The sequence below is a fragment of the Chlamydotis macqueenii genome, chromosome 9, assembly GCF_036417535.1.
Source record: "Chlamydotis macqueenii isolate bChlMac1 chromosome 9, bChlMac1.mat, whole genome shotgun sequence".
In the NCBI taxonomy this organism is placed as follows: Eukaryota; Metazoa; Chordata; class Aves; order Otidiformes; family Otididae; genus Chlamydotis; species Chlamydotis macqueenii.
This window is the reverse complement of record NC_141564.1, coordinates 22,558,920-22,577,910: the sequence shown is the minus strand read 5'-3', so window position 1 is coordinate 22,577,910 and position 18,991 is coordinate 22,558,920. Positions and strand designations below refer to the sequence as shown.

The window sequence follows — 18,991 nt, the reverse complement described above, 5'->3', positions numbered from 1 at the left end:
GGCCGCTGCGGGGATTGTGGATTGTGTGCCGCTGCCCGTGGCTTTGGCTGAGCGACGGCTCTGCCGGTTAACCCCGGGGCCGACGGCGGCGTGGGAGACCTCGGAGCAGAAAGCTGCTGGAACGCTGCCCTGGAAATGGCCCTGGAGCAAACCCGGAGGAAAAAGCACAGGGAAACCTGTCTGAGGCGCTTGAGGGGGGATTTTGGCAAGGTGTTGGTGTTGCTGGAGGGTTCTGGGGCAGCAGCGTGTGTCCCAGTGAGGAACAAGCACTAGCAGACAGCGCGTACGGGGTTTTTTTTTGCTGCCCACACCATCAGCAACTTGACATCTTCAGGTGCGTGGGGCTGGGGACCCCAGGCAAGGGCTGGCGCTGGGGCTTTGCTCACCCTTGCCCATGGTTACAGGTTACCGGCAGCCGATCCCAAATCCAGCCCTTAAAAGGCCCTGGGCAAGGTGCTCGGAGGAAGGAAGAAGTTTTATTTCAGGGAAGAGAAGAAAAAAAACCCAAACAAACAAAGCAAAACAACCCCGGAGCAGCCACAGGGAAAACTGGCATCTGCAACTGTGGGGCGCGAGGAGATGGGGCCAAGAATGGGACAGGATGTTAGTGCTGGCACCACAGAGGGGAAGTGTTTGGAGGAAGCACAAAGAACATTAAACTTTTCTTTTTTTGAGGATAAAAGCTGAAATACCTGCTTTGCGCCCTCCCAAAATGCCCTGCCCTCCCGCAGGGTTCTCCTGCCTGGGTTGGCTGCAGTGCTGTCAGCTCTTGAGGGCTTTTGGTACTCATATGCTGACCCAAAGTCTCAAAATAGAGTGAAATGTAATTCTCCTGGACGGAAAAACTGCTCTCGCCGTGCCCCGTACCAGCTGTGGAGTGGTGGCTGTGAGCTCCAGTGGCCATGCTGACATGGAGGTGGTGCTCCCCGACGCCCCAGTGGAGCCGTCCCCGGCCCCACCAGGACCAGCTACAGCTCCCGATCATGGGAGTGTGCCTGGTAACCTCCCTGTTCCCCAAATACTGGGAATAACAGGAGGGAGCCCATGAGGGGATGCTGATGGCCTTGAGCACCCTGAAGGGGAGAGGTGGCGGTGGCCTTGTGAGCGCTGCCTGCCTCCCCCGTGCCCATCCCGGGGGATGACGGTGCTGTGACACCCCAATTACTCCAGGGAAAAGTGGGTGCCAGCAGCACTGCGAGCAGACAGGAAGACATCGGTGCTCCCGGGGGCTTCACACTCCAATAGTCAACCTGCGATTGTTGGCTTTAGTTTTTTTTTTTCTTTTTTTTTGTTTAATAGTGTAAACTGATAACCATTTTTTTTTTCACAACAGTGCAAGTAAATACCAAAGTCAGCCCACTGAAATGGATCTTATACAAAGGTAATTCTGAAACACTTAAGGCAAGATTTGTTCATCTCCAGCTTCAATTTAGCATTGAAAAAATATCAGCTCTTCAGCTACTGATTGGCTTAACAAAATTGATACGGGAATTTTTTTTTAAATTGTGTTTTAAAAGATTTACATTACTATGGAAACTGACACATTTGTCTCTGGCTTTCTTTAAAAATCCATTAGTTCCTGTTTGATTTTTAAATGTAAAGGCACACAATAAAGCTTTATGCATTTATTAAAATATACAGATTTTGGTAAATTTAGAATTTTTTTTCTTAGTATCTTGATAATATATATATATTATATGTATAGTTGTCAACAACACCATCATTTGAAAATAAAAATCACTCCACAACATATCTGCATATTTTTTTCTTTCTCATTACACACTACAAGATCCCATTGTACAATGCACCAATGGGCTTTTGGAAACCACACACACAAAAAAAATAGAACAAACTTTTTTTTTAACAAATACACAAATTTCATACCAGAACTGTAGAGAATTGTTACACCAGAAAGTACCATCTGCAAAAAAAAGCCAGATATACATCAGAAAGACCAAACAAAATGAAGTGAAGATCATTTACAAGCTGGATTTACAATATCCCATGTTGCTGGGGGTGTGGTTTCTCTGCTGCGTGGAGGATGCCGGCGTGCTGGGCCTCGTAACCGAATGGTCGTCATCGTGTGGAGTGAATTTGTGGAGGGATTGAGATCTTATAGAGTCGGTCTGGAAGATTTGAGGTATTTATGCTCCATCTGCATCATGCGTTGGGCCCCGTGGAGGGCGGTCAGGCGTGGAGGGGCTGCCTGCCTCTCACCGCTGGTGGGAGCGGGGTGGGACCTCTCTGTCCATGTCCTCCTGATTGGTCAGGGGTGTGAGAACCTCTCTGAGGGCACCCAGGGGGAAAGGTTGAGTTTTGGGGTTACACCCAAACAAGCACTTGCACCTCCTCCTGGCATCCAGCACTTCCCTGGGAAGGGGAAGGAGGATGGGTGAACAGGGACAAGAGCAGCTGAAGGGCTTCGCTCAATGGGTGCGTCCAACGGAGAGGCTCCTACAGACGCCAGAGAGCAAGGGATCAAGCCCTCGTCAAATTATATGGCATAACTAGAGCGGACATGACGACAGACACTGGTACTGGTAACTGCTCTGTAGCAAGAGATTAAGGCTGCAAAGGGAATAACAGGCTTCGATTTGGCAGGGTACTTGAGCATGAGTTTGCAGTTCTGCAGATGCCCAAATACCGTGCGGAAGCAGGACGAAGATAGCTACCTCGTATACAGTATAGTACAAGAGCTGGTAGGAAAATAGCATCAATCTCTCCCTGAAAACGTAAAGCCAGACCTGCAAGGTGCCATCTCTCTTGGGTATTTCTAAGGCATCGAGGACGAGAGCAGCCAAGCGCGAGTGAGAGGTGACCTTTGCCAGAGGCGCTCGGCACTTCCAGGAAGGCTTCCCGAGCTGGCCCGTGAGCGGTGGTGCACATTGCAAACAGCTTTTTGGTGGGACGTGCTTGGGACTTCTGCTTGTAGAAGCATGGCAGGGGTGGGCAGCGGGAGGGGATGATGGAGCGAAGCTTACAGGTCCTTTCGCTAAATCCTCACTCCCATCCTGAAGCCCTCGTGGAGGCCAAATTTCCCTTAGCTTGCCCGGGGTACTTAAAAATCTGCAGGATCAGATACCCTTTTCCACTGGGAAAAGGACTGTAGTTTGTGACTCTTTGAGACAGGAGCTGCAGGTGGGAAACTTTTGCAGCCATGGCCAGAGCCTTTCCATCAAGCTCCAGAAGTGATGGGGATGCGTGTGGGTCCAGGCATCCTCTGCACCCGGCAGCCCCCTTGCCCACAAAGGGTGGCAGGTAGGCTCTGCACTGCGTTTTGGGCTGTTGGAAACCCCACCTCATGCCCCGTCAATGTTAAATTGCCCCCTGGGAAGCCAGGAGCAACTCCTGGCACTGGAGGTTGATCTGGGCTGCTCCAGAAGAGCCATGAGGATGGATCTGGCTGCAGCCTTCATCAGCCAGGAGGAGGATGGGTGTCGCTTTCTGATGGGGTGTTTCCTCAATTATTATTTATTCAAAAAGCTGTTCCTCCGTCGCAGTGTTTTAAACTAAGCAGGTCAGTAATGGTCTCCAGGAAATGGACCTGCTGGGTGCCAGTTGCTAATCATTGACTCAGCAGTGTGGCTGCTGTCTGTGCTGAGGGACTGTGGCCAAACCCCATCACTGCTGTCGGTGCTGTGGGGACGCTGGCAATGGGCAACCTGATAGTGCTGCTGGGGGTCATGACCATGCTCGGGCCATACAAGAGGGTTTATCTATAAGAAACATCCACCTGCAGACCACCTCTGTCCCACGAGCCACCAGCTCTGTTTGGTTTCAAATTGAAACACGGCAATGTTCAGAACAAGCAGTGTTTTGGGTTTTTTCATGCAGCCTCCACCAAGCCAGGGTCAGAAACAGAGAAAACAGTACAAGGTGGAGATGCAGCAGGGAAGGAGATTTCAGCAGCTGAGTCCTCTCTGCTTGCCACGTGTGGCCCAGCCCTGCCAAGACGTGGCTGACCCACCTGGATGTTGGTGTTTTGTGGGGCAGGAGCATCAACGAGGCACGGATGCATCCATGAAGCACTGAGGCCAGAGCAAGCACTGAAATATGCCCACTGCAGTGAGGGAATGACAGTGTAGACACTTTTACTTGTAAAAGATACAACGTGGTGGAAGCAGCGCTCAGCCTCAGACCGGTGATGCTCAGAGAAATGGCGTGTGGTCCTCGTTGACTACTCACACAAGACGGGTTAAGCCAAGAGCAGGTCACAGCCCTCAGTGTGACCAGAAATGGGATCAGGCTCCCAACCGCAGATTTGGGATGTTCGGCATGGTGGGATTTCAAGGTTTGATTGAGACATGGACTACTTTTGAATCCCAGTATTCAGGACGCTCAGATTCCGGGTGTGGGGATGGACACGGGGGTCGTACTGCCATGTGTACAGAGTGCCTTTGTGCCAGAACAGGCCATGGAAATGCTGTGTGATGGGACCAACATCCCTGGAGCCACCTCTGAGCTGCTCCCTTGAAAAAGGTTTGTCTATCTCCACGTCATACCTACCTACCATTCTGGCCCTCTAGCTCAGCTATAACTTCTAGGGTGGTCCAAAGGAAAAAACACATGTGCTAAGAAAGTTCCAAAAATGCAAAAGCAGCAGCCCACTGCTGTGACCATCAGGCAGATATTCCCTGGGGACAACTTGTCTCATCCCCTCATGCAACTCCTTCCACCTCTCAATGCCCTCCCAGTTTGGCACATCTCCACTGCCTCCACTGGTGTGGCCAGTGCCAGGAGATCAACCGGTCCTGGGAATCAGCTGGCATTCACCAGAGCGAGACCCGACCGGTGGAACCAGGATGGGTCACAGGTGTATTTATTTCAGGGTCAACGGCAATCACAGAGCGTGTCCCGAGGACCGGAGGTGAGCAGGGTGGTGGTGGATGACCCGGGAAGGACGGGACGGGATGGGGGAGCCGTGGGGACCCTTCCTCATCAGTCGGGTGGCACGGCGCCCCACTGTCCGCCCTGCTACTCGGGCGAGTAGTCCAACTCGTCGTTGGCGATGAGAGCCTCCGAGGGCGGTTTGTGCCTGCCTTTGCTTTTCGACCTGCTACTCGTCCGATGGCTTTCCTTTGCTCCTGCCATTTGCTGGTACGAGAAGCTCTTGTCCTCAGAGGGACCCCAGCCCGGATAGCCCTCACCCTCGGTGGCGTAGGAGAAGCCATCATCCACGGAGAAGGGATCGACGTCCACATCATAGCGCTGGTAGGTGCTCTGGTGGAGGGCCTCCTCCCGGGCGCTGATCTCCAAGGTGCTGTTCCACATCCCATAGCCAAAGTAGATGAGCAGACCTGCAGCAGGTGAGAGGGAGAGGGTTGGACCCTGGCCATCCACATTGGCCCTGCAACCCTGCGTAAAACACTGCTAAAGATGTGCTGGGCCCCGAAACGGCATCTGCCCCCCAAAACCCACATCAGTGTGGGTTGGGGATCCAGCCTGGCTTGCCACCAGCATCCTCCCACCCAATGCCCGGCTGGTGCCAGCGGTGAGGGTTAAGTGTATGTAAACACACGTATATTTTTTAAGCCAGTGTATGTTGTAGTTGATGTCTGCTCTTCAAACCCATCCAGTTTGTGTTTTTGGGCTGCCAGCTGTGACCCGAGGGCTGCATGTTTTAAACATCAGCTGGGATCGCTGCTGCCCACGTCACTGTGCCATCTGCAGCTTTTTTTCTCTAAAGAGTCCTTGACTTTGATATTCTCTTGTTGCTTCAGTTTTTTTTCCTGGGTTGTGGAGTAAGGCGAATTGCAACGTAAAGCAAGGGAAACTACGGTCATGCTGGGCTCCTGGCTATGTGCTAGAAAGCCTAAATTTGGCAAAAAAAAGGGTCCACAACAGAGCCTTTGAGTCCCTAGATCCCCCCCGCCACAAAGTTAAGGGCTTAGACCAAGAAAAGGAGATACAGTCTATGGATCCCTTGGCTCTGTCTCTCCCAGAGCTGTTGGAGCTGGGCAGCTCTGGGCTTTGGAAACGCAGTGCTGAGATTTCGGTGTGGGCTGCTGAAGAGCTCAAGTGGGTGAAAAAGCAAGAAAGGAGGCAGATTTCTGTAGGAAACCTGCCGGCGAGGCAAGTTCCAGAACCCACCTACTTTGCATCAAAAGACTCGTCAAAATAGTCACCTTTGCATGGAGCAGTTTAATTCCATCACACTGACATTTTCTGGAGGTGTAATTTTCCATTTCGTTGTGGTTCGGGTGCTTGATTAACCAAGGTTTCTAGGAACTTGAGGATGACAAGGGGCAAATGCAAAGGACTGGGTATGTTCCAGCTGAAGAAGCACGAGCTTAAGCACTCTAATTAGGGAAGTTATTATTAACATCCTTTCAAAAAAGTGTCAGTTAAAAAAATAAAATAAATGAATCTGAGACTCACCCACAAAACACCAGACGGCAAATCGGATCCACGTGACTGTGGAGAGCTTCAGCATGAGATAGATATTCACCAGCATAGCAAAGGCAGGGACAAAGGGCAGGCAAGGGGCCATGTAGGGCAGCTTCTTGGGGTTTTCTGGCTGCTGCAAGATCACAAACACCAGCACGATGATGAGCAGGATCATCAGCACAACGAGGAGGACAGCCCACCAGCTCTGCTCGTAGATGTAGTCTGCCCCGAAAATAATGAAGGAGCAGAAGATGAACATCAGGACGAAGAGCAGGAGGACGCAGGTGGTGACCGTGTGGCCAGTGGCCACTGTGGGGCGGTCCATTTTCCCCGGCAGTCCAAGGTGGATCCGCATCGTGTAGTAGCGAGGGCCGATCAACTTCTTCAGCTTGATGAGGTAGATGTTCTCAGACTCATCTGCCTCTATCCCTGAGGTCATGTCAACTGTGCCATAATTGGGGTGATTCACATTGTAGGTGGATTTATCGGATTTCCCAATTAGCATCTCGTTGTCCCCCAGCGATGGCAGATTTTTGGCCCCGCACGTGTTGGTTGGTGGGCCAGCAAACTCTTCTCCTTCACTCCCTGGGGAGCAAGCTTCCTTCTCACAGTCAGCCAGGATGCCCTCCTTCTTCTTGGTGTGCTCCTCTGATAGGAATTTGACGAAGCCGTCGATGTCGCTTTCGGGCTGGTATCGGAGGAGCAGGACGCAGACAGAGACCAGCGTGTAGGCGAGCAGCGTGCCAATGGACATCATTTCTATCAGGTCCCGCAGGCTGACGAGCAAGGAGAGCAGTGCTGCGAGGAATCCGGAGACGATACAAGCCACTACGGGAGTTTCCGTGTAAGAACTGACATGGGACAAAAATCTGGAGTGCGAAACAGCCGCAGAAAGTTAAAATTGCAGATGGCAGCAGTTCCCTGTCGCAGTAACCCTTACCCAGCTGGAGGGACCAGGCTCAGAGTTGTGAAACCTTCAGCTCTTACTGCTTTTTGGAGCTTAGACTCCAGACAGCCAGACTGTAACTACTGCTGAGGCTGGATCGAGAGTTAGATCTAGGTCTAACCAGCTCTGCAATGGGCACTTGGAAACTTGTGAATAAATGCCGAGATTTTATGCATATGAGCTGCTCTCCTTTGCAAGCAACTCTTGAATTAACTGCTCATCTTCCCATAAGCTGAATCTCCAGGTACCATCACCAAAAGAGAAACTCTTGCACAGATCTCTCCAGATCTTTTTCCCCGGGATTTTGCTTTGGTGCATGCCCTGTTCTGCAAGCACCAAGTCTGTGCGTGCCCTGTGCTCCCTGGGGTGATGGCACTGGGATGTCTGGGTGCAGGACAGTCCCCGTCCCTCCCAGGACACTTCCCCTTTGGACCCCAAGGGTGCAAAAATAAATGCCATCATAGGCATGACTGACCTGAAGAGCAGCCCATCACCAGCCATGGCATAAATGACTCTTGGCATTGGGAAGAGGGAGCCCAGCAAGCTGACAGTCAAGCCGGCCACGGACCCAATGGCAACGATGAACTTGGCTGCGTAGAAGCCATGGGCCACAAACATTTCCATCAGTGGGGACTCAGTGTCGATGGCATCGTAGGGCACCATCAGCGTGAGGATGATGCTCACCTGGGGAAGGCAAGAGGAGCAGGGCACTGGTGTCAGCAGCAGCTCCAGCGGCTTCTGGGGGCTTGTGGGGCATGGAGGCTGCTTTTTAAGGGTGGAAAGCCAAAAAATTTCAAGTTTGATTGGGACTGTATCCCTATGTCCCCTGTGGAGGTGATGTAGAATGCTGGAGGTAAGGCCCCTGAAGGCAACAAGGTGACAGCTTGAACCTTGCTGCAGTGGTGATGCAGGAGGCTGGTGGGACTTGGTGGTGCTAGTGACACCCACATTGGCCGCATTTTTGTGTGGGGACAGCACCACTGGAGTCATGGATTCCCCACAGGACAGACCCAGATCTGAGATGGTATCACTTGCTGGAACACTCTGATCCCATTGGAGCCAAAGAGAAACTAGTGTCAAGGGAAGCCCACCATGCCACAGGAGAGGCAGTGAGTGAGTTTCCTTGAAGCAACAAGAACAATATTTTTCTTCTTTGTTACTCAATTTTGCTCTTTTACAGGGAAAATCCCTGAGTACAGACATGCATTTATTGGAGTGCAGAGCATCATGAGGAAAAAAACAGCTGCCACCATCTCCCTGCAGCTGGCAGAGGGACCTCAGCAGGGTGACAGGAGCCTGGGGACAAACCGAGCTGGGGCCAAGGGGAGCCCTGGCAGGACATGGCACTCACACAGAAGTACTGATGTCTCAGTTCCCACCAAAGAAAGTGCCCTTGCTCGATGGTCAGACTGGCACCTCAGGTCACGGGGAGGGGAGCCGTGCAGATGCCCAGAAGGGATATAGTATTTAGATATATGTATGCATATACATACAAAAAATATATACATTTATGTACATTTACATATGTATAGCTAGTACTTACAGACACGTATGCTGTCAAGCACGTGACGAGTGAGGCCGTGATGGCGTAGGGGATGGAGGTGTTGGGACTCTTTGCTTCTTCTCCCGTGGTAGCGATGATGTCGAAGCCGATGAAGGCATAGAAACACGTCGCAGCTCCTTTGAGCACCTGTGTGGAGGATCAAGCATCTGAGGCTTGCACCCAGCCAGGGAGAGGGAATGAAGGAGCCTAGTTCTGCCTTGTCTGAGCTAAGGGGTGAGTGGGGCAGATCGGGCAGTGCGCATGTAGAGTTGGGTGTTCCTGTCTGGGGAATGACCCTGGGAACACCCATAACTCTGTGATCTGGTCTAGGGAAAAGATTTCAACGTCCAGCCCGTGGCACCAGAGGCATCTGCAGCTCACCCGTGGTGCACCTCAAACCCACGCTCGCCCAGCACCCGAATCTGCTGGGAGACCCTGACAGCGACAGAGGAGATGATTAACCGGTTCCAGGTTTGCTTTCACAATACTCCACCCCAAATCCGTTTATATTCTCAGGGATTTGGAGCATGTTTACACGTTCCATCTTCACAAGATGTCTCATGTGGCAGCCAGATCCGCTAGCAGAGGGAGCAGAAGAGAGCGGCAACAGCCAGATGTGCGCCACTTTCCAAACAACCCCTGTTTGGCTTGGAAGCTGCAGACAGGTTAGGAGCACATGTCGGAGCACTTGGATGAGGAATTATTTGTACTGTTTAGTTATTTTTTTAAGTGATTTTTAAAAATACACAGTATGAGGAAGGACATTTAGGTGATTGAAATGCTGAAGCAGGCTAAAGCCTGCGTGCCTGCCAGTGTGCTGATTTGCCGTTGTAAAACCCTCGCTCACATCCAGCTACCTGGGTACTGTGTGCCCGTCACATCTCCGTCATCACAACTGTCTGGTGATGGAGCAGACAGTAAAATTCTCCTATTTCAGGTGTAATTACCTTTTTAAAGCATCCCCTGTGCTCCTGGGGATTTCACGCTTGTGCTGTGCTGGATTTTACAAACAATTTGGGAGACAACCAACCAGCTGAAAATGATGGGAAGACTCTATTGATTTTGATGTGCTTCAGATACGTATCTTTAGAACCTCTGTATTTTTGCCATGAGGTATCTGGGGGGTTGAGTCACAGCAAAACAACTACTTCCTATTTTCTCTTTTTCATTCCTATCGTACGGCATAAAAAGCCAAGCACAATCCGAAGGTAAATATGACCTCTGCTCTCAGATGGGCCTCAGTGCTCTTCTCCTCACTGTTCTCTGATTTACGGAAGGGAGGTGCAGGGACTGTACGGCAGCTTGGGGCCCTTTCAATAATCAAGATTCTTGGTTTACTTTACCTTCTTGCTTATTTTTCTGCACAAAACCCCAACAGAGTCGAGCAGTGTAAATCTGAGAAAGTATCTTGGGCTTAGGCCAGCTGAGATATTTTCAGTCTCTGTTCATCCTTGGATAAAAACCAGTGCAAGCAAGCTAAAATAGCCAAATATGTCCAAATTCTCAGTAAGCTTTGAGGGAACATCCATAAAATAAGTACTGGCAGGTGGCATTATGAAGTGCTCAAAACAAATGCTTGAGAACATTGTTGTTGAAAACCAGCCAACACAAGTATCTCCCCCTCCGCAGAGGCTGAGCCAGAGCCATCCTGGTCTCGGATGGCCACTCCACTGCGTTTCGCTCCATTGCCTGGCAATCAGTGGCATTTCCTGGGATATACTTTCACCTGGAGTTTGTCTCACCAGGAGGACATTTTGGAAAAGTTCTGGGTTTATTCTAAGAGGTGGCAGGAGATAGGGCCAAAGCACTGCTGTACCCTTTGTGTTTGGTGGAGCAAGGAGGATCCAAGCCTGCAGTGCTGGGACTTGGAGGTCCCTGGCCAAAGTGCAAGTGGGTTTGGCGGGGTCGAGATTTGGGGAGTGCAGTGGAAGCAGGGTGTGTATACCACGAGCAAAGCTGTGTGCGTGGCATGTGGGTGGCACCGCTTAGGTGCTGCGTGTCCCTCTGTATGCCCCAGACTTACCCCTGGCCATCCAAACGGCAGGAATTGCCCTTCAGACCAGTTGTCACCTTTGACGTAGAAGAGACCGGCAATCATGATGAAGATCCAGACTGCCAGGTTGATGATGTTGAGCACATTGTTCAGCCCCACGGAGTTCTTCACCCCCATGGCCACGATGATGGTGACAATGACAGCAATGACCAGGGCCAGAAGGTCAGGGTATGACTCTTCTCCTTTCCCTAGGTGTGAGAAAAGAGGAAAAACTCTCCAGCCATAGCTGTGGACACCATCTCCAGAAACTCTGTGGGGGCTTTTTTAAACACTTCTCAGATCCTGGAGTTTTGCAGAACTCCTCGGTCTCACTGCAAAGGTGGTCTCCAGATGCCCCTGCCTCCGCTAGCTAAAGCTATGTTATTAAGGTGATAAAGCTTGGTGCCTCAAGACACTCAAGAGTTTTGGGAGGGCAGTAAACAAATGATCAGGTCCCAGTTTGCATGACATATACCTGCCAAGCACCAACTAAAAGTCAATGAAGCACTAAGTTTCATGACACAGGTACAGGACAGCTAGCTGGTTTGCTTACTGGTAGGAACCATGAACCGCTGGTGGAACTGCTACTCGTACAGGACCATGGCAGCCCTAAGTTTCTATGTGGCAGTGCTGCAGACACCGGCTTGTGCTCTCTAACAGGGCTCTACATGTGCTGTAACGGGGCCGAGCAGAGCGCTTGCACTGGGCGAAGTGCTCCTGCGCTGTCGTTAGCCTCTGACATTTGACTAATTTTTTTGGGTGGTTATTCTGCTAGCTGCCAGCTCATCCCGAAGGGGCTCAAAGTATCATGCATCCCATCCTCCCGAATCCCGTCTGCGAACCGGACTGCCAAGGCAAAGCATCAGAGGCAGACAGATGGTAAATAATGAATGAAGCCTAATATCCATGTCTGACTTCTGCCGAGCTTTCAATTACTTTTCAGGCCCTAATTAACGGTGTGACGCACCTAGTCCGTTCAGCGTCCCGACGCTGTTGATCATCCAGCGGCTGATGGTGTGGTTGGCCAGCGAATCAAACATGCTGCTGAGGGCGCTTGCACCCGCGGCCGTGCCGATCAGGTACTCCAGAATGAGGTTCCAGCCGATGAAGAACGCCACGAACTCTCCCACCGTCACATAGCTGTAGGTGTAGGCAGAGCCCGTGGTCTTGGGGACCCGCACGCCAAACTCCGCATAGCAAACGCCTGTTGAGAAAAATAGGAAGCAACGTAAGGAAAATGTGCTTGGAAAAGGAAAAAGTAAAATTGTCTTGGTCCCACCTGTCTTGAGGTGCCAGGAGGAGCCCAGAGCTGTAGTCTGCACCAGGAGGAGCCCAGAGGCATCGCAGGGGGCCATGGTGACCCTCATTCCCCAGTGGCTTGGCTTAAAAAGCAGCTCATTATCCCACTAAAATTAAGAGTGATGGAATTTTTTTTGAGGCTACGCAGTTCAAATTACCCAAATCTTTACAGCCTGTTGTGGAAGAGCCTTCTCACAGATGTGTCACCCTGATGTGGGACCCTATGGCGTGGCCAGCTGCAGCCCCCACAGCCATACAACTGAAACTGGGGGGAAATTAATGCACCGGGAGCAGAACTGGGCAGCACTGGTGGTGCGGTCCTTGGGGCTTTGATGGTGATAGATACCTTTTCTTCCCCATCCAACAATGACACCATAACATGATTTTTGGCAAGAATGTTTCTCTCAAGTGTTTTATTTGTGGCATCAATATACGGACCAGCTCCCAGTGCTTTTGGCTGCAGAAGACATCACAGCCCCGGGAAAGGCGGTCGCAGTGAGACCTGCAGAGGACAGTGTCTGGGCACAAGGAGGTCAGGGATGGTTGTAGCCATCGCATGGGATCCTGGACCAGTGCTGCCCAGCCTGATCCTGGAGCAAGACGCCACAGGAGGGCTCACACAGGGATACATCTCTGCCTGGCCCGACTGCGTGATCTCTAAACGCCTCTCTTGGAGTATCGCCGTGCAGATCCAGGCACGAGCACTGGCCTGATCGTCCCTGCTCTCATTCGTACCCATGCAAGAGGAGCTTGAAGTCACACTACATAGAGAACATAAGATATTTTAACACCTTAAAACGTTATATGTTAAGTCTCATTCTGAAGAAAACTCACTTTGTAGAAGAAGAAAAGAAAAGCAAAAAGAAGTATTTAACTGGAACTGCTTGGGAGGAGATTTCAGTGGACTTTAATACCTTCCAAGCTCCTTGTGTACTTACTACGTCAGGATACTTTTCAATAAAAACCTGACCTCTAAGCATTGCTGTCTTAAAACAACCATTAGCTTTTATTTAAAAGGAACAGATGGACTTAGTCATAAATTCCCCAAATATTAGTCAGAACAAGCACTGGAAGACCACACCCCATCCTGCGTGTTTAACGCTGGTGAAGCCCCTGCTCCGAAGACCCCAGTTCAGCTCGTACTGGTTAATGGGTTAGGGCTGTTATGATCATTGTGTAAACATGTAGTAATTGTTGAGTTCTTTATGAACTACTTTTCTCTACTTAGAAGATAATAATTGCTTCAAAATTGCAATCAGTTCAGCATAGAGAGGGGAATGAATAATTTATAAAGTGTTACGAGGTTGCTGCTTTTGCTGTAAGTGCAGTTTTTACACAGTACAAACACAGAATTATTGAATCCCTAAGCTGAATTTGGTGGTGGTTCTTTTCTCGGTGTTGGAGGGGTTTTATATTCCACTGCACGATGTTGGCAGTGCTTTTTAATGGGACTCCTCAAAGCTTGATGTCAGTAATGCAGTCCCAACTTCAGGACAGCCCCATCATGCAGCCCTACAGCCAGTCCTCGCTCAGAGCTGATGAAAAATGCATGCAAGTAGCAAAGGTAAGCGGTTCACCGATAACCCAGACCTGAATGATTTATGAAACAGGTGCTCTGGTGGGGACAAGTATCTAGTTTCTCTCTTTGACGGCCTTAAAAATCATATAAACTTTCCTGGGGGCAGCTCTACTTTTAGCCAATCACAAGATAAGGCTTAAAGAGATTGTTATTGATACAGAATGATAACGGCAAAGCAAAGATATTAATATACATAAAATGTTTGAGTTTTCAACTACTCTACTAGGATCTCAAAATAGAAGAGTAATCTTCTATTGCATTGCATACAGCAGCACGTCGTGGATATCTGTGCTAGGTATCAACATACATTAAGAAAATAAACTATTTTTTTATCACAGCACACAGCGTCCAGTCCAGGGGACAGGAGATGCAAGATCTGCCATCCATCTGCCACTGCCTGTATTGGACGGCATTAATCAGATCACTTGGCTTTGTGGTGCTGTGGGTTCTTCATCATAGCACTTCCCTCTCTGCTTAAAAAGGAAGATAGTATCATAATTTATTAGGATGCATATTTTACCGGGGTGCAGATAATATAGTTTATTAGGGTGCAGATTTTATCTCACTAATCTCTGCTGCATCAGTAGTGTATTATTGTTGTTGTTGTTGTTGTTGTTGTTGTTGTTGTTGTTGTTGTTGTTGTTGTTGTTGTTGTTGTTGTTATTATTATTATTATTATTATTATTATTATTATTATTGTAACACAACTGCCTAATAAACCGGTGTTACTCGGTTACTCCTCAGCAGCCCCGACTGTTCGGCATCTCGTCCCTGGTACCTGGGGAGCCGCAGCTCTCCCGGTGCCCCCGCGCACCCAGCCCAGCTCCACACTCTCTCCACCATGACTCTTTAAATTTGGAGACAGGTTTCTTCCCCCCCCCCCCCAATCAAGCGTGGGTGCAAGCTTCTGCAGAAAACAAACCAACGTGGTGGCTGTTTGGCAGACTGGTCTTTTTACAGAAGACCATTTCTTTTCCTTGAGTATCAGCTACGCTGTGTAATTGGCGTGACAGTCATTATGCTGGTGTAATTATACAATTATTGACATTATTCTGAAGGACATAAACACAGCTGAGTGTTTGGTCCATGACACTATCCTTTCCAAGATCCAATCTACAAAACTACGTTTTTCAGATTTAACGGCATGCGGTCACACGGGGACCGTGAGACATCCCACAGGGCACTGACACGATGGGAGCGACATTTCAGGTGAAAGAAGCCTTTGGGGAGAGGCCTTTCAGCAGAGCTGGAGGTAACACCAATTAATTCGTGCTAGCACGCAAGAAATCCAGAGGGACCACCCTCTGTTAAACACAGGGCAGCCAATTTATCGAGGCAAGTGCATGGCAAAATCCTATTTTCAGCAAGCCACCTAACCTGGCCATTGTGTTTCAGCCATAGCTCAGCTCCATCCCGCTCCCTCCTGCACCCAGGCCGTTGCTGAGCCTGCTCCCGTGTGGGTACCAAGTAAGAGCGTAGCGATCCACTCCGAAACTGAGTGGCCTGGTGCTCGAAACCCCCATCGAGACGGGTGCAAGATGGAGGTGAGAGTGAGGGATCCTCTGTGCTAGAGGCTTTGCGGAGGGACATCAGGCAGATGGTCCTGCTTGAGAGCTGAATAAAAGACCTTCAGCGAGAGAGGGAAAGAGATTGATTTAATTTATCGGTTTAATCAGTGATGCTATGTCTGCGAGTACCCTGACGGGGCACATGTTGCTTAAACCTAGGGAAAGGCATAACTGGAATTTGTCAGGTAGATGAAATTGGAAAAATCCCTATCTGAAACTGAGCTAAACAGCGTGGAAGGATTTAGGGATTTACAGATTTCCCACTGGTTCCCTGCGGCTGTTGCTCAGGGGAGCCGAATGGCTTTCTGGAAGGGACTTTTTTACCTAAAACTCGTCCTGGGCTCACTTTGCAGGTGGTAGGATGTGACTCCGTGACCTTCAATACATGGAGGGAAAGTCGGTGATCTAGTGGTCCCACCTGGCCTTAAAACTGCTAGAAATTATTTAAAATCTATCCGTGCACGCTTGCCTGAGCTCAGCACCCGGTGCTCCGGGAACGACCGTGATGTGAGAGCTGGAATCACTCCCCCAGGAACCGGATAGCCTGTCCGGCTCCCAGACCCCTGCTCGTTTTCACTTGCCAAAAAATTGTTGCTGTTATAAACAACAATTTGGGGAAGCGGCCAAGGAGACTATCAAAACACTGCATCCTTGGCAAAACACTTTCCCAGGGCTACAAAAGCAAGCGGAGATGAAAGCTGAGTGGGAAGCAGTGTGGGCTCCCATGGGCAAAGGTGGGATGAGCTCCCTGCTGTGGGGCAGAGCTCAAGTCTGGGGTGAAAAAGCCCATTTTGGAGGACAGTGTGCTTTTTTTTTTTTTTTACATAAGACCCACCCAGGCTCTGTTTGCTCTTGGTTTGCATCACGGCCAGTGAAACTTTCACAGAGGAAAGCAGACAGTGGGAAAGAACAAAGGCGATGATGCTATCTACCACCTCAGTTAAAAAATGGGCAGTTTGGTTCATTTGAGCATCGGATCTCATGGCACGCTCTCAGCTCTCGTTCTGGGCTGAACCAGTGGTAAATGTGTCCCAGCTGCCTCGTCGCTGGGGTCCAGCTGGGGTGTGGGGAGGGAGGACTGTCAGTGTGGTGGTCCCCAGCCAGCATCACTGGGATATTTTCCTGGCGTGGCTTTGGGGAGAGTGTGATGCTTGTTCCCACACTGTGCCAGGGTTATGCCTCTGGGGTGCAGGGGGTTCAAACTCACATGGACTTTGATGGGATCTCCATGGAGCAGCACTGCACTCTTCAAGGAGAGAGCACAATGTGCTTCCACCTCCCCCTACAAAAATCCAGAGACTCGAGAAGCTGAACCAGGTCGCTTTGCTGTGTTTGCTGTTCCTGTCTTCTCTCAAAGCCCTTTGCCATTTACTCAAGTTTCCTTATCCGACTCGCGGATAAAAGCTGGATACCAGACTGACACAGCACGCAAAGTCCTCTGAGCCAGGAGAGCAGGAACATCACATCATCGCGTTAGCACTGATCTGGAAAGGACAAATGCCAGCAGTACTGGCTTCATGTGGAAACCGCAGCTCGAGCCATATGCTCAGCTGGGTTCCTACGGAGGAGATAGAATTCACCGGCTTTTCACTAAAACACTTAATTCCTCTCTCTCCACACATTTGTTTGTTGGGATTTTTGATGGGAAACTCAGAGAATCATCTGGTGTGAATAAGAGCCGAACTCCAAAACTCACTGAAGAATATTTTAACTCTTATCAACGTCCACAACAAAAGAAGGTGGCTCTGGTGCCACTCAAGCCACTGATACCCTTCCAGTTGAAGCAGGGTTTCCCACAGGCCATGTTGTGCTCTTCCTCTGGTGCTGTGGCTTGGCCATGCCCTCTGCCTGGGATACGGGTTGCGAAACTCTCAAATATTTCAAAATACATTGACCACAGGCTCCATCCTTGGGGAAGCCATCAGCAGCTCATTAGGACAATTATGCTTGGGCTGCTGGCTCCCAGTATAAGGTCTGATATTTGGGCACTGAGAGACAATGCACCCCATGAGCTGGGTAAGCTCAGTGTGAAAGGGTTTTTTAATCTACGGACAGTTGCTACCTCCTCACAGCTTGTGCTACTGAGCGTGGGTCCTGTCAGGTATCCACCCACAAGTGGAGCCAGAGGATGCACGAGATGGCACCTTACTCAAAAACCCACCCACACGACTCACCTGACAAGATGGAGGCAACGGCGGCGATGATGAAGGAAACGATGACCCCGGGCCCCGCCATCTCCTTGGCCACCAGCCCGGACACCACGTACATGCCAGTTCCCACGCAGCTCCCAACACCGAGGGAGATGAGGTCAAGGGTGGTAAGGACCTTGGCCAACCTGGCGCCCTGGGCGGTGGCAGCCCCCGTGCCCTCCAGCATCGACTCCACAGGCTTGGTGCGCAGGACACGGGTGCGCAGGGCATGGCCTGCCGCCCCCCACGGCACCCGCCGTGGGTCCAGGCGCGAGAAGAAGCCACTCATGGCTGCTGCTGGGCTCAGCGGAGGTGGATCACAGGTCGTTTCGGCAGCACCTGCTCAGGGCTGTGGCTGCATCTCCCTCCTGCGCTGGCGGCCAGGCTGCAAGAGAAAGAAATGCAATTTGTAGCTGAAATAGCAAAGAAAGAGGGATGTGCTCCACATGGAGGAACCGAAAGGGGCTCCCAAGGTGTTTTCTGGCTCGGATCCTTTGCTGGGAGCCGAGGGGAGCTTTGCTTTTGCCAGTGCTGCTGCTCCAGAGACATCTCCTTTCTCCGTCCCAAGTGTTTTGTACAGCCGAGGTGCTCTGCCCCACTTTGTGTTTGTCTGCACGGTTTCAGGCCCAGTTATTAACACAGCCCCATGAGCAGCAGGAACCTGATACCCCCCAAGTGCCCATTACATGACTTGGTTGCTACCAAAAGTGATGACGGCTGTGTAGAACCACGAGGTGCTGGTGGCCACCGTGGCACCTTGGGTCCCAGCTGGGACCAAGCGCAGCCCCAAGCTCAGCAGCATCGCAGTGCGTCCAGGGAGTGGGGATGCTCCCGTGGGCACTGCGTCAGCCCACCACGGCTGTGCCCATTCACGAGGGAACTCCTGCGGGACGTTGCTGTGCTCTCTCTGCACTGGAGAAAAAATGAAAAAATAAAAAGAGGTCTGGGACTGTAGCTTTGCTCCTGTATTCAGCATGTTGAGACTGCTGCTTGCCTGTGCTGGGCTGCAGCTGGCTACAGGGCTTGATCACCACAAACTGGCCCTTACAGGGGAAGGTGATTTTTTTTTTTTTTTTTTTTTTTTTTTTTTGAGCTATAGAAGATGACTCTTACAGCTCTCTGGCTGTTCTGGTCAGTTTTTCTTTTTGCGGGCTATCGTCATCCTGGTGAACCCTAAAGTGGAAGATTTTAAAGGGTACTGCTTATTCAGATCCAAATAAATGATGCAGTTAAAGAGAGTCCCTCGTGTGGTTTTTCATTGTATATGAATACTTTTTTTTTTTTAATTAAGAGATATTGTTTTTTCTGGAGTAACTACAACAAGCTTTGGGGTCCAGCTTTTGCACAGTCAAGGCAACTCTTCAGCAACTGCCATTTCCCACTCTCTTTTCTGTAATTTTTTAGCAAACTGCATAGTTCTCAGACAAGCTCCTAATACCAGCAGTAAT

At 50.3% G+C, this 18,991-nt stretch overlaps 1 protein-coding gene across 1 annotated transcript; it reads right to left on the bottom strand.

Moving 5' to 3' along the window:
- Positions 1 to 1,610: 1,610 nt before the first annotated feature.
- SLC7A14 (solute carrier family 7 member 14) lies at positions 1,611 to 17,832 on the bottom strand. Its single transcript, XM_086754955.1, has 7 exons — positions 17,529 to 17,832; positions 11,876 to 12,112; positions 10,900 to 11,117; positions 8,877 to 9,023; positions 7,809 to 8,017; positions 6,379 to 7,256; positions 1,611 to 5,297 (listed from the first exon to the last, which is right to left on the bottom strand). Exons 1-7 carry the CDS (start codon positions 17,830 to 17,832, stop codon positions 4,975 to 4,977), a joined length of 2,316 nt encoding a protein of 771 aa, XP_086611081.1. The 3' UTR covers positions 1,611 to 4,974.
- Between the last annotated feature and the right edge of the window lie 1,159 nt (positions 17,833 to 18,991).